At 33.2% G+C, this 16,566-nt stretch overlaps 1 protein-coding gene across 1 annotated transcript in view; it reads left to right on the top strand.

The window, feature by feature from the left end:
• The window catches only part of LOC129227343 (uncharacterized), a 36,975-nt gene that overhangs the window by 4,492 nt on the left and 15,917 nt on the right, over positions 1-16,566 (top strand). Inside the window, exons 2-3 of the mRNA XM_054861887.1 lie at positions 8,308-8,422; positions 13,686-13,798. Coding sequence (XP_054717862.1) covers positions 8,308-8,422; positions 13,686-13,798 — 228 coding nt within the window. The remainder of the gene's footprint in view (positions 1-8,307; positions 8,423-13,685; positions 13,799-16,566) is intronic.

Genomic DNA, 16,566 nt, shown 5'->3' with positions numbered 1-16,566 from the left:
AAATTTTTTTCTGCATGATACCAAAAGAATGCCATCTTAAAATTTTGAACAAATGTTGCTAACAAATAGCTAAGTAACATATATTTTTTTCAAGAAAATTAAAAATTTCGATTTTGAATTTTTACAAATTAACCCTTTGAGGGGCAGTACTTGAAAAAAAATTAAAATCTACAAAAAAACTCACTTTTCATAATGTTTTAGCATCATTGAACTGATTTTCATTGGAAAAAAAAATTAGATTTTTTTTTAATATTGGAACCATACGTTCTCAAGACGAGGACGCTGCCCGTCTGGAACAGAGAAAGCACAAAACGCTGTGCATAGGAAAAGCGCTCTTACAGGCACTAATTCAACTATGATATTTACATTTTTACTGATTTATTGACTTTTAATCTTATGATAAACACATATTCTAATGCAATACGATGGAAATAATTGATATATACATAAATACAAACGCAAAAATAATTTAGCATTTTCGAAAACAATTGTATTCTTATAATTTGGTTCCATTTTATATATAATATTATATATATATATATATAATATTATAAACAGATACTTGAATATAATACGGTTGTAATAGATCGCATATATAAATAAAATTGCACGCAATCAGTGAAGATAAAGTTAAAAGCAGAATAATATGCATGTATCTATATGCAATATTTATAATTATAAAGCTAAAGAGAAATCTAAGGGAACTAGTGCTGCCATCTATTGACTGATGAGAAATGACATACTGAACCGGGGCAATGTCTTCACAGTGAGGACGTATAAAATAAATGTATATTTCTCAATGTTTTTGCACTATTAAAATTTGGTAAAGACATTTATGAAGTCTTAGGAGCCTATAAAAATAAAATTTGTGACTAATATTTTTTAACTCTGGGTCTTACTACTGAAAAAAAAAAAAATCCTCTGACCCTAAAAATTCGCACATTTCAAACCTCTCTCAGAGAAGGAAAAAAGACTTCAATGGTGCTGACATCTATTGAGTGAAAAAGCAACTATAAGGGTTCTTTAACAAATCGATAGTTTTTTTGCAGAGAGCTATATATATTTGGAAAAAAATTGTCAAATATGCGTTCTCAAGGCGGGGACGCTGCCCTTGAAAGGGTTAAAAAAAACTTTTTTATTAAAAATATTAAAAAAAAAATTTTTTTTAGCAACTGATCTTTGTTATATATTTTTGAAAACCTTATAAAAGACTGAACAAAACAGCACCAATTGTAGACTTCTAAGTCAAATAGTACTCTAATAATAATCCTCTTAAGATTTTAATCAATGCAAAATTTCGGATTCCTCCAAAATTTAAAAAATGCATAACTTTGCAAAGAATTGTTCAAAAAATTTGAAACTTCAGTTTTTTCATCCTGGAGGTAAGTATAATAAACAGACAAAAAATCATAACAATCCAAAACATTGACCTTCAAAATTTATTTTTTATTGGTTGATTTGATATGGAATGACCCCTTTGAAAAGTACATGACGACTACTACAGCAAGCACAATTCGACTCATTTGAAATGACTATAATGCCAGTTATTCACAAGTAACAAATTTTATTGCTACTGCAAATTCTTAGCTTATCCCCTGTTTCGCCGACATTTCAAATTTTCTCCCCCCTTAAATGTATACAAAAGGTATGATCAAAATTGAAAAACATGGGGAGAGGGGGATGTGAAATGTCAGCAAAACCCGTGAGACACCGAATTCCTCGCTCACAGCGAGAAATTTTTCGGAAGGGAATAGCAGTCGATTTCGTTATTGGCTACTACATATTGGTTTCATGGAAGGTTTTTTAAGCCTTTAGCATCACTAATAGAAATGGAAATCAGTTAAAAGTTCAAAACTTACGTTTCGGTATTGAAGCTTATATATAGTAGTAGTGTGTAAGCAAAATACAAGCCTTATTGAAGTGGATGCTGCCCTTGTATTGCGGATTAAAGAAACCAGAAAGAGGGGTGTTCCCAGGTAACAAGGGCGGATTTAGGTGAGGGTCAAAGGGTCAGCTGACTTCCCTGTGGCATGCATTTTATTATGATTATTATTTAACTTAAATTTTTAGATCCGATGTACGGAATCAATATTTTTTTTAAAAACTATTCTTACTGTTTGATTCTGCAAGGTATTTTTTCTCAGCGTGTCACACTTCAAAGAACTGACAATTCTCGTTCACTGGGATATTGCTATTTTGAACTTTTTGTTCATTTTCAAAAGAACAATGTTTTAAAAGCTTATACGGTAAGGTGGTGAACTTGTTTGTAGAAGAGAAACATGACTTTTGATGAAAATTTGAGGTAATATGATTCATGGAACAGATTGCATCATTAAAATATTTAGGTGAGGGCAAAAGGGGTAATTTGGAAGGTTTCTGATGCCATTTGGGGAGGGGGGGGTGGAGGGTGAGGTAGTTCCTTAGCACATAAGGTGTTAAGTCATCCTCCTTGGGGGGGGGGGGGGGCCACATGCCCTTGCTTAACTGATAACTTTTTTATGTTTGAGGTATAACGTTGGCCATTGGGACTTCAGTCCCCTTACAAAAAATTCTGAATCCGCTCCTGCCATAGATAGAAACAAGGGCAGGCTGGAAAATTTGGCTAGTCGGGGAACACTGACTGGACCAACCACCGAGTGAGCTACTTTCAGCAATTTTTTTATTGAACTTAATGCATTTAAATTCACACTTAACATTATAATAATAACAATGAAAAAAAACATGTAATTTGTTAACTATATGTTATAAAAGCATTTTTAAACAGTTTTTTTTTTCCATCCTGAGCAGGGACCAAAGTAAATAGCTGAAGTCCACACATGCGAATGCTTTTCTCTCATCAACTTTCTCTCTAGTTTTTAGAGCTCTTGGAACCTTGGCTCCCACATTGAGGAAACAGAACAGGCCAGGGAAATTAGGGTCCCGGACGAAAAAAAGCGTTAAAAACTTATAATTTGTGCATCTATGAACGAAAATTGAAGGGGCCTCCCATAAATGCATGGGTCATGCTTTGTGGTGCTGATACATCGTCACCTCAGAGCAACAATAAAATATCTTAGTGTTATTTCTGGGATTAGATATTTTACTGTTGCTATGATGTGATAACATGAGCAGCGGGCATGTACAAAAACGGGAACACCTGTTGGCCCAGTTCCAAGCCTGAAGGTGCCCAAGATTTTTTAAATGAGGGGTGAAATGTATGTAGGGACATAGGGATAAACAAGATGATGCCCATAAAAGTCATTTGTGACGGCCCCAAAATTTCTTTACACGTCCCTGGTATTCACTGGTTGTGACAGATTCAACAAAGTGCTATCAGTTGGCAAGAGATTTCATTGGTCTATTGTAGGTTATACGAATGTTTTTATCTCTACCAATCAGGGTTGGCTTTCTGCCGGCAGCAACTAGTTTTTGCTGTGCCAGTGGCAGAAACTGGTTATAACCGGTAAAAACCAGCAGAAACTGGAAAAAACTTTAAAAAGTCTTTAATAACTCAAGTAATTAGTAAATGATATTTGTTTAAATAAACTAAAAAAATAAACATCATTTCATCATTTAAAAAAATAAAATCCCATGTTAGTGCCCTTGATTTAGTTGAGAAAGAGAACTTTCCAATTGCATAGGCTTGTTGTATTTGGATTAAATTAACGAAGGATAAAAAATCATACAAGGGTGCTTAGGAAAGAGGAGTGACATGCAGGATTAAACAGGCATTACTGATTGTGATTTGCTCACTTATATGCTTCCTCTAAATTGTTTGTGATTGAAATTATCATGTCATGTGCTTCAAGAAGAAAGTGCCAGAACTTACTTTACTTGCCTAAATTTTGTACCTAATGTCACAGCTTTGCAAAACTTATTTTTCCAGTCAAATATTTACCACAACCCCAATTACTACATGGTGGACCAGTTATACAACAGATGAAAGTTTCACGAACATTGCTTGCTCCTTGATGCATTGTCTGCAAGCTCTTCTGTTTTAAGAATATTATAAAATTTCTCATTTGTGAGTAGTAAACTGAAAATCTGTTTAGATTTCTGAAACCACCTTTTCTAAGAGGCAATTGCAGGGTCCAAACAATGTAACATTTGATTTTGAATTGTGATAATTTTGTAATAAAATTACAGTACTTTGGTTAACAATTAATTATTTTTTCCATGCATTTTCTGTTGTATATCAAGAATTAATTTTTAATTTTGTGAGTTTTTGCCAGTTTCTGCCGCAAAGTGGCAGAAAGTGGTTTTTGCCATGCCGGTTTTAACCGGTTTCTACCAGTGGTTTTAACCACCTCGGCAGAAACTTGACAACCCTGCTACCAATGATGATTACACCTAATCTGGGAAATTCAACACTTAGTGTTTTCTATTTCCGTCTCTCAGACCAGGTTTGTCAGATCGAGGAAGGGGCGGTGAGGGTGATCACCTCTCCTTTGAGGGACCCTTCACAGCAAGGATGCCCATACAGGGGGGGGGAGGCAAATGGGGGCTCAAGCTCTCCCTTTGAAATTTGAACTTCCTTTTTAATACTTTTTTCTTTACAAAAAATGTAAAAACATTTCTTCTCCAGCAATTAATGAATAAGTTTTAAAATTGTCAAATTTTAATAACTCTAATCTGTACTGAAATCGGTTTCTATGGGGAAAATATCTTGCTAAACCATGGGGAAAATATATGAGCTCCCCCCTTAAAATTTTGCAAATGGACACCCTTGCGTCACAGGCAACTTTTCCAAATTGAGGTTTTAAAACGAAATTGGATGACATTAATGACTGATCTGGCGTTAAGGAAAGGAATTGGGTTCGAATCTCCCTCAAGGAATTTTTTCGTAATTTAAGTTTCTAAACAGCAATTTTAGACAATTTTTGATCATTTCAAGAGGAGGAGTTTGGAGGCCTTACCCCAGGCAGTCCTCAAAATGTCTTAAAAATGCGAAGCATCTTTTTAAATAGCGTCAGGAATAGGTTCAGTGACTTTTCTCCGGTAATTTTTCGGAACTAAAGTTCCGAAAAGGGCAATTTTAGATGACCTTCGACAATATTACAAGGGGCAGGTTCCAAAACGTTTACCCCAAAATTATTAGGAAATTAAATTTCTATAGCTCAATTATAGATTACCTTTACCAACTGAAAAGGAAAAAAATAGGTTCGAGGAGCTCTTTGGCTTAAATCTCTATATTTTAGTTGTTTTAACTAAAATTGATGTGGGACATCTCCTCAAGCAAGTGTATATGAATTGTATCAGGGTTACCCAACTTGTGGTTCATGACCCCCAAGGGGGTCGTGAGGTATATCTCAAGGGGTCTCGACATAATCACTAAATTAAAAACTATATCATTGCATAGTTTGAAAATTAAAATGCATAGGGGGAAAATGGCATCATTTTATAGAAACATCAATACTTGAGCACAGTGGCGAATCCAGGAGAGGGACTATGGGGCTGCTCATCCCCCTCATACAATGTCCTCTAAGATTATCTTAAATTTTGGCTTAGGGACTTAAATCCCGACCAATTTTCGTGAAAGGGTACCGGGATTCACCTCTTTCCAACATTCTCTAAAGTCCTCTAAAATTTCATTTTTGGAACTTGAATTTCGAATCATTTCTGTTAGAAATTCTCTAAACTCCAACCCTTATCCTGAAAGATGTCCTTTAATTGCATTTTTAGGAACTTAACTTCGGAAATATTTAGTTGTAGAGCCTTGAACGGCACTTCGTCCCCTAGCTTCATCAAAAATAGCCAAGAAATGGGTTTTTAGAATTTTAATTTAAAAAGAAATCCTGTGCAGTGCCTACTGTCCTCTTTCACATAATTAAAGATCGTATAAAATTTCGTTTTAGGACATTAAAGGGAAATTTGAAAAATTCCGGGTGAGTGTGTGAACCTTTCCCCTTGTCAGCAAAGAAAACCTGTTATTCTGTTTATATTTCCTTTTACATAGCAAAGGAAATATTGTATTCACAAAAAAAAGAAAAAAATCACTAAAATATTAGCCTAAATTTCCATTTCGCTCACATGCCGAATTAATGTTGAGTGTTTTTTTTGGCCTGACTGCACTTGCATATATACCTAAGAACATATAAACGTCCGAAACATCCATTTTGTCGATCACCAAGTTAATTACCATGAGTTTTCTTGTGATGTCTGTATGAGTGTATGTGTGTATGTATCTCGCATAACTCAAAAACGGTATGCCGTTGAAAGTTGAAATTTGGTACGCAGACTCATAGTGGCGTCTAGTTGTACACCTCCCCTTTTGGTTGCATTCAAGATGTTCCAAAAAGGGACTACACCTTTTTAGGGGAAAGTGAGTCTTAAAAGTTAATACAAATTCAAGTGGTGTTATAATTTGGCGAACATTCAGCAATATGTTCCCAATATTTTGGTCACCATATTGGCATCATATCGCCAAGTTGGTAAAAAATTTGGTGAAAAAAATCAATTTTGGAATCTATTTTCAATTTGATAATATTTATAGAGTTAACCATTGAATCACATTACAATTCCTGATTTTAGGAAAATTAATCTCTGTAAAACGCTTTTTTTCTTCGGTTTGAGACAAACTAGTTTGGACTTAAGTTTCGAAATATTTCCTTGGGAATGCCCCGATCCTCTCTCCCTACACATCATGAAAACGCCTAAATTTAATTTTTGGAACTTCAATTCGAAAAGCAAACCGGGTGAGAGGATCCGAAGTTAAACCTTTTTCCTAACTTTTATAAAGATGACCTATACAGTCAAACCTCATTGACACAAACTCGACAAGGACGCCAAAATATTTCGCGTTAACCGAATTTCGCGTTAACCAATTTCGAAGTTAACCGGATTTTGTGTAAGCAGACAAGTTTTTGTTTTTGTGTCTCAGAAAATATAGGAACCGAAGTACCTTTGTACAAAAATGTACACCCAAGCATCAAAATTTATAGTTTAAGTAAGAAACACAAGTAATTCAAAACAGACAAGGGCTGTTTGGGTCATTTCTCTACGACTGCATTTTGAAGTACAGTAAAACCTGTGAAGTTGACTGCCTTTTTTCAGGCATGGAACTAGCCCTTATCGTATAAATTAACCTCTGTAAGTTGACCACCTGTTCAAGTTGACCACACCGCGAGTGGTCAACTTATACAGGTTTCACTGTATCTGATTTTTCCTTCATCGCAAGACTGGATTTTCCCTGCAGTGTTGACTTGTAAAAAAAAACACTATCGTTTTTAGACCATAAACCTATCTACCCGGCAGAACAGGTGTCCAAAACTAGACGTTTTTTTTACGATAAAATTTAAAATCTATTTTTGTCAGCCACTTGGTGAAGATTTCACCATTCATCCAAGCTTTTTTACTGTAAGCATAGTCTACAGCTAAAGTTCGTACTTTCTTGAAGCAACAAGGTTTTCCCATTTTCCTACACAAGGAGAGGAATTTTTTTGCGACTTTCGAAAGTAGTTTCATGTAAAAGTATGAAGATTTTCTTAATTTTTTTCCCTTTTTTCTTCAATACCATAAAATTGTCTTAATCTTATGCAGGATTTCGTCTGAATTTTTTTGTTTTAAGCGATTGATTTAACACTAATTTGTAGCTTTATCTGACAGGGAATCGCATTTATTTTGCGCTAAGCAAAATTTTGCGTTAAGCAAGTTCGTGTTCACAAGGTCCGACTGTAATTGCGTTTTTAGAACCTCAAATTCAAATGTTTTCCAAGGAAAGGTCGCCCGAACACCTGCCCTTCCCTGAACTTCAACAAAGACAAGTCTACAGCTGAGCTTATTTATGACACATCATTTTCATTTTCATAAAATTAGAGAGCACCCCCGATCCTCCTCCCTTATTGTTAAAATCGATGAAAACTTAATTTTCAAGACATTTCAAAGATGGAGTCTATGAACTTGAACCGTTCATGTAAGTCCCTGAACCTCTCTTTTTCCAAACATTACCAGAGATCGTGTAAACTGCAATTTTTGAACTACAATTTCAAACATTCTCCGGGGGAGGACAGACTTACGACTGCTGGTTCATGTAAATTCTCTTTCTCCGCTTATATAGCACTTTTTGAATTTGATTGCTCATTTGCTAATAATGACACCCCCCTCTCTAAACCAAAATCTAGACTCCCTCTCTTGCTATATATACGTGTGAAAAAATTGAGTGGCTACCAAAAGCCCTCTCTTCAATTTTTTGACCGCTTATACCGCTTGTAATTAATTTGCTTTTGTACATGTATTCTACTTTGTCTAAGTGTTATGTTTTATTTTTTACTTTCTCATTAAAATGTACCATTCACTAATTCCATCTATCTAATTTAATGCCTTTTTTAGCTCTAGCTTCTTTTCTAGGTAATATTTTTGCTGAACCTGAAATTTGTAATCCTATTGAGTGCTTTGCTGAACTTAATGCAATTTTTCAATCAAGTTTGGACAAGAATTCATGCCAGTAAGTTTAAGTTTGGAATTGCTTTTATGAATATTGATTTAATTTAGACTTGAAATCCATAAAGCTTGAAATGGGTTGTATATCGATCAAGAACCTTAAAAGCATTTTGAAAAAAATATTTTGAACCTTGACGTAAGAATTACTCTATACCTACACAATGCTATTATAAAGTGTAAACTTTCACCTGTTCTATCTTTTCACCATTTAACACCCAAAACTATAGTCTAGTTGGAAAATTTTGAAAAATTGGGATTTATTATTTTTGCAAGTTTGAAGAAAATATTCATTTTTTCTGGAGTGGTTTAAAACATTTGAATTTTATGCAGATTATATGTTTGTTTTCCCTTGCTATGGACAAAACTAAATTTCTTTTTGTGTGTCCGAAAGAAAATTGGTAAATGAAGTTTTAAGCTTTCCGCTTTAATTTTCCTCAATGTCAAACTCTTTCTTCTAAAAGTAGGATTAAAGTGAAAGTATTTCAATTTATCCATCCTGATTTTTTTTTTTTTTTTTTTTTTCAAACTAGGATTTTTTTTTCCACCTGGGATTTTTAACAAGATAAATCCTGGAGTTGATCGGTTTCAAATTGAGTTTTTATTTGCAAGCCTTAAAAATAGAAACTAAAATGATATCTTCGCTTGAAGTTGAAAGCACTTTTTTCTCCTGCTCAGGTGAGAAACTCATTTGTGCTTTGTAGGAAAATTCAGAGTTTGGTTTTTAATGTCAAAAACCTTTTTTTTTTTTGATATCATATTGTCCAAAGCTTGTTGAAAACTGAAAAACATCAAAAACTGACATTCTTGCCAAATACAGTCATTATTGACATTTTTTTTAATAAGCATATTCAATTTCATCATGCTAAAAAATTATTTAACTATAATTTACACACATCAATCAAGTTAATTAAAAAGTGAAATAAGAAATTTTATAAAAATAAATTTATAAATTTTCCTTTGAATTGACTTTTTATGTTGTGAAATCAGTTCAAGATCAACTCTCAAATCAATATGTTTAATAAATAAAAACAATTAGTTACAAGTAATTTTATCAATCTAAAACCCCATCTATGCCAGGATTTATGTAATTTTTTCCTTTGAATTAATAAAGTTGTAAGTAAAACTAAGTTGATCAGGATTCACATATTAAGAAAAATAAAAAATAACGTCAAATAGAACAAATTGCAGAGTACTACAAATACTTGTTTCAGCGTTAGAAGGAACATCTTTAACAATCCAAAAAAAAAAAGAACTTTTGGATGAAAAGGGCATTTGACAAAAGCCAATGGCCAGATAAGCAAGATTAAGCCACAAAGCTAAAACAAAAACAAAAAAAAAAAAAAAAAAGACAATGTCAATAACCATGAACTGTGCAAGAAAAGAGAAATCACCAGGAAATGAAACAAACCAAAAACAAAAATTTCAGTAAAGAAAAAATAAAGTAAAATAGAAGAAAAGGGGAGAAAAATGTCAATATTGCAGATCTTCAGCAAAGAATCTTTCCGTGTTCAAATTACATTCCCAGATACAATGATTAAAAATTAATTTAGTAGCATTAGTGTATATATTTATACTTCTGAAAAAAAAAATATATATATATATATACAGCAGTTCCAATGCTTCCAACCAGGGCTGCCGAGTCGGACGAAAAATGGCCGTCTCCGATTCCTGAATTATGAAACATTTGACTCTGACTCTGGCTTATTTATTTATTTATTTTTTCAAATCCCCCCCTCATGGCAAGAGGGGAAACCTCTAAACAGAGATTGAAATATTAACTCCTTTTTATGACATTTTTGCATTGTACTTTATTGTAAACCTAAGATGCATACGACGTTAGAAGTTCAATTTGAAAACTAAATTATCCAATAGTTGGGATTTCTAAAGTGAGATTATTTAAAAATCCTATTTTTAAAAAAATGAAAAGGATTAATTTGCTTCCCTTTAATGTTTAACAATTAGATGTTGATCAAATCCTGTGCTTTCAATTTTTCAAAGCTGTAACTTGAGAGAAAAAAAAAACTTTTTTGCTAGGTCAAAAACTTGTCTTGAGAGGGGGCAGTCCCCCCCTCCCGGGTGACTCACATCTGGTGCGTGACACCTCAACTTAAGTTCAGAGTCTATAAAAATTGAAATACTTTAATTCTGAAAAATTTTCCTAATAATAAATGTTAAAGTTACAGGAAAACATTGTACATTGTTTTAAAATTTAAATATGTACATGTAGGTCTGGAGCAAATTTTACATAAAATGCAGCGGTATACAGCTTTGTACGAATAGCTTTTACTTTACCTACATTTCTTGGCTCAATTTTAATTTTACTGGCAGCTTTAGAATTAACCTTAATGTGAAGATTTTAGGATTAAAACTACAATTATTGAGTATTGTATCCAATAAATCATGTACTGTTTTTATTTTGTACTTTTTAGTGGTAACCAAGGTTTCTTAAAAAACGTTTAGATTAAAAAAAAAACATTTATATTTTATCAGATCTTTTGGATTTGCTCTTTCGTGCCAACACTTACTTGAATTTACCAAGCACCATCAGAAGTTTCCTAACTTGCTCAAGCTATAAATTCCTTTTACTATTTTATAACTTAGATCGAGGTAAAAAATATATTATTATTTTTATACGAAAGTGATCATTTAGAAAATGTTAGGCAACAAAACTGTTTCCTGACAGTTGCTATCAGTTAAATGAAGTTAAAAAATAAGCAAACTAGGAAACTGCGGCATAGGTAGTTGTTACAGAAAGTTTGATAAACAATCAAGCCAGCTGGTTGCCACAATGACAGTTATTTTCTCATTAGTAGGCCTTTATACATTTAATCAAATTAAATGGCAGTCAGTTTTTTAAAAATTGCAAGGAGAGTTGGTGAAAATTAAAGAAAAAAAAGAAATCCGGAGTCAGAGTCAGCATGTTTTTGAACGACTCTGACTCTGACTCCGTTACCCCCAAATCAGTCCTACTCCGACTCCAGAGCCCTGCTTCCAACTGCCCAGATGTAAAGAGTAACTTAATTATTGCTCTGAGGAGACTATTTTTTACATCTCAAGCTACCAAAGCAACTATTTTCAAGCAAAATTTGATGTCAACACTTCATTGGACCATAAGTAGTACAACTTTTAAGATTTGTGAACTTCAAAAATGTTTCTTTTGAATTAAACTTTGTTAAAATAGTCTGGTTGTAAATAAATGTGTCATTGATATAATTACAATCAATTAAATCAAACAACAAACCACAAACTGTATAAACTTTAACGAAAGAAACAGTAAACATTTCCTTCTGGATTTAGCATGGATTAAAAATGCTTTTATCATTTGAAAAGAAATGTTAGCATTTTAATTCAGAATCAGTTGGTAGTAATGAACCAATATTGCACAATTAAAGAATTTTCAATTATTCTTCATCAACTTAATTCATTAAAGATAGGTAAGTAAGACAAGTCAGAAACGGAATTTTGTTGCTTACCAAAATCAGCAGAAGCCTTAGAATTATTTTAAAAGAGGAAGAAAGTTTTGCTTCCTAGCTTAAAATGCAAAAAACAAATACATTTTTCTTACATGAAGTATTTCTCCCCATGCTATCAAATTTGCAATGAGCTTAAAATTAAAATAGATAAAATGCTTAATCTAATTTTTGAAAAAAAAAAAAAAAACACTTTGAGGTGCCCACCCCTATGCTTCAAAAAAATCTTGTGTCAAATTTAATGAGAATCGGCCAAAGGGTATAGGTATTATGAGTCACAGACATCCAGGCAAACTTTTTGCTTTATTATTAGTAACTAGTGATACCCGCACGGCTTTGCCCGTAATAGTAAAATCAAAAGGTCTTTTGGTTCGCCTGTATATTTACAAATAATGTATGTAATACATACACAAATAATGTATGTAATGTTATGTAATACATAATTTTTCTCGCCAGTTGGCTTGTACCCATCTTACGGTTCCACGTTGTGATAATTTCGTATCTCGCCAATTGGCTTGTGCCCATGTTACGGTTCCACGTTACGATAATTTCGTAATTTATGATACTTTTTTTCTTAAAATTGGAATAAAAAAAGAACCACATCGAATTTTCGAAAAATCGCTTCGAGGTGCACACCCCCATGCTACATACTAACTTTGTGCCAAATTTCAAGAAAATCGGCCAAACGGTTGAAGCGCTATGCGCGTCACAGACATCCTACGGACATCCTACAGACATCCTACAGACATCCTCCGGACAGAGAGACTTTCTGCTTTATTATTAGTAAAGAAGATACGAGGGGGGACCCAAAAGAAACTAGACTAATGGTGCTATGCCAATCTTAGAGTAGTAGAGTGTTCTCCAGCTAGATGGCTCAAGTAGAGACCTTCACAAACCAGCTGTGCAAGTGGCATCAGTTTAATTGATAACATCTGATCGTTGGGTTGGTTTTCTCAGGTGTTGTTTCTTTCCACCTGTGAATTCATTATGACAGATTTTAAAGAACAAACTGTAAACTTGAATTTTTGCTTCTCCTGCTTGAAAAGTCGGCAACGGAATAGCTTACCAAATGTTTCACAAGCTTTCAAGACTGATGCTATAAGCTGTACAACACAAGTTTTTGAGTGGTTTGGGCGCTTTAAACGTGATAGCATGAATGTTGAAGATCAAGCACGCTCTGAGCGCCCTTCAACGTCTTAAAATGATGAAAACGTTAAAAAAGCTGCAAAAAATCAACGAGAGTCGTCCTTTTACGATTGACGAAACTTTAGAAGAAACAAGAGTGAGTTGGAGCTCGCTAGCGCGATCGGAAGGAGGATTCCTTCACCATGATAGCTGTCCCGTACACACAACCTCCACTATTAACCACTAATTGGCCTCTCAGGAGTAGCCAGTCGTTCTTCGACCACTGTATTCGCCAGACCTAGCCCCCTATGATCTTTTTCTGTTCCCGAGGATGAAAAAAAAGCTGTAAGTGAAGCGTTTTGATGATGTTGAGGCTCTAAAAACTGCTTCTCAACGGGCATTGGATGGACAAAGTTAAAGAGTTCCAAGGGAGCTTCTAACAGTGGAAAAAAAGAATTAACAAGTGTATTGCATCTAAGGGTGAACACTTTGAAGGAGACTTAAGAAATTTTGTGAATGAACTAATATATAAATATTTTAGAACAAAAATCCGGTTACTTTTGAGTCCCCCCTCGTACATAATGACTTATACATTGAAAACTTTTTCCCGTTTACTGGACTTCAAACATTTTTAAAGTACTAATCATAAAAATTTTTAATGTTTAATTATAGGAAAATCACGAAAATACAGCACTGTGTTGAACTCTGTTTCTTAGAAGCAATATCAGATACTCTTAAAAAAGGACTTGAATTAATTAGACTAGAAGTATGTGAAGGATTTGATGGTAATTATTTATTTATTTTTTAATATTTAAATTAAGACTTTGTTTTAACTTTTATGTCAAAATTATCTTTGAGTTTAGACAAATAACTTATTTAAAACATTTTATATCAAGAAGAAAAAACAATGATATGAAAAAGGGTTGACTTTAGCGCTAATAAAACCATATTTTTTTAGTTGTATTGCTTGGGGTTTCCAGAGTGGGTGCCTCCAAGTGGCCGCAGTATCAATTGTATGTACAATTGTATGCATATAGTTAGGCTTGCCAGAAGTCCCGGCTTTAAGTTAAAATCCCCGGGACCCAGCTATTTAAATTCATGTCCTGGTAAAAAATAAATTTGATTACAGATGACCAAAAATGTCTAAAAATAATGAACTGTGAAGGATAATTTAAAATAACTTTCGTCATTTCTGTACTTCAGAGCCGACTGACGTAAGTTCAAAAATTGTGATTTTCTGTTTAAACTGCATTGTATGTAGAGTCGTAGTTCACATGGAGCCATACAAACGTAATTCCAAAAAAAAAAAAAAAAAACCCTCTATTTACCAGTGTTTAAAGAGTGCGTGTCCTATCCTTTGCATGCACCAGACATGTTTTATCCGTCTCCTGTAAGGTAGCAATTATGTGACTTATGTTAGTCTGGCTCTGAGGTACAGATTTGTAACGTTAACCTGTAAAATTAATATCGGATTAGCCTGTAAGGATTTTTAAAATACAATTTAAACCAAAAAAGACTTTCTAAAAAAGTCATAGCAAATGCAAAGAACATGTAAATATTGTTCACATTTTTATTTACCATTCAAAGATTTCTTCATACCAAAGTAATTTTAAAATGTTAACAAGTAGGAAATAAAATGTTTAAATGTATCTGCTAATCAGCTTGCTCATATATTATTCATTGCCTCTGGTTTAGGCTCATAATTAGTAACCATTTATTCATAGCATTGAGAATGAACTACCCTCTAAAACACTCTAAAAACTAACCAGGGGTGCGTACCTCTGATATTTGCTTTGTTGGTGGGGGTGAGGGGGGAAGGGGGGGGGAGTACTCTGGTGTCCCAGTTGAACATTTCAGGAATATGGCTAGCCTACATATAATAGATGTAGACTGGGAGACCGTGAAAAAATTCTAATTCTTCAGAGGTTGCCGAGAATCAAAAAAGTGTGGGAACCCCTTTTCTATTGTATTGTACTCACCACTCATTCGCATAGGTAAGCATTCACATAGGACTTATTAATTTATTAATAGCACATTAAAACAAATCATATATAAGCTATCAGTTGTTCCCAAAGTGTAACATATAGATCCTCAAGGGTCTATTCCAGATGTGGGAAACTTTCGACCACAAGGCAGTATGCATCCTTTGTGTGTTTCTTGTGTGGCCTTTATAAAAGTTTTTTTTTTAAATTTAAATATGTAAATTATGAAAATTTGAAGCACAGGAAATAATCCAGATGTTCAAAATAAGATTCTTGTTCATTTCAGCCTACCAACTATTAACTCTACAGTTGTCACATTTAAGTTCAAATATTAAAGTAGCAATATTCAATTACTTTTAAGATGCTTGTCCATTTTAACCTATCTACTTTATTAACTTAACAGTTGTTAACTTTAAGTTCAAACATTAAAGTAGCAATATTCAATTACTTTTAAGATGCTTATCCATTTTGACTTATCAACTTTATTAACTTAACAGTTGTCAACTTTAAGTTCAAACATTAAAGTAGCAATATTCAATTACTTTTAAGTAAGAAACAAAAGCAAATAGTCCACTCAATTTCGCAACAGATTTTAAAAAAAAATTCACATGTTACTACTATATGATAGATTTTTAAAATTTATTTTTCTAATAACTTTATTCACAAATCTATATTGAAGGAAATACCAAAGACATTTCTGTTTTATTATTTTCATTGTAAGTATTATTAAAATGTGCAATTGTTTAAGGAGTTATTATTCTTGTGTAAATATAAAATTATTTTATATTGTCTTTTTATGTTAAATAATAACTAACAGACTTTTTTCTATTACTTTTAGATGACAGATGTAGTTTAATAATAAAACTGTACAAATGCTATGATATCTGTATAAAAATAGAATCGTCAGGTTTAAAAAGAGAACGATGACCAAAGGATGTCGAATTACTTTTTGAACTCTAAATTATCTCAATTGTTGCTCTACATGTGAGTGGTAAAAAAACAAAAACCTAAAACCAGTCCCTGAAAGCAGATACAGCAAAAATTTGGTGGTCATTGAATGAACTCTGTCACACAAATTAGTTCGATATTCCCCTTTATTCCCTTTTTAAACCTGACAGTTCAATGGCATTTGTAGGTTTATCAACTTATGTAACTCTCCTTATTAGTGTGTAATTTAAATGCAGGCTCCAATGTTAAAAAGATTCCCCATATTTGATCTATTCTAACCTGTACAGGGCAGGGCTGCCATTAGGATTTTTCTCAAAACCCAAGGTTGAGCTCATAAAATTCCCAAGATCAAGGCAAGAAAACAGAGATCATGTAATACAGTGAAATCCTGTTGCAACAAACTTGAAGGGCCCGCAAAGTTCAATGTTTTTCGGATTTTTGTTGCAATGGAATTCGCACAATGTACTGGAGATTAATTTTGATAAAACACATTTCATTGTATCGGCATTCATTGTATAACAGGATTTCCCTGTAATTCTTATTCATTTTTTGTAATTTCTACTATTGTAGTGGGTCAGTTATTAATCCTGAAAATAATGAAGTGAAATCTTATAAATTATATA

Source organism: Uloborus diversus, chromosome 8 (genome assembly GCF_026930045.1).
Source record: "Uloborus diversus isolate 005 chromosome 8, Udiv.v.3.1, whole genome shotgun sequence".
Taxonomy (NCBI): domain Eukaryota; kingdom Metazoa; phylum Arthropoda; class Arachnida; order Araneae; family Uloboridae; genus Uloborus; species Uloborus diversus.
The sequence above is the reverse complement of the archived record's forward strand: the minus strand, read 5'-3'. Positions and strand labels throughout refer to the sequence as shown.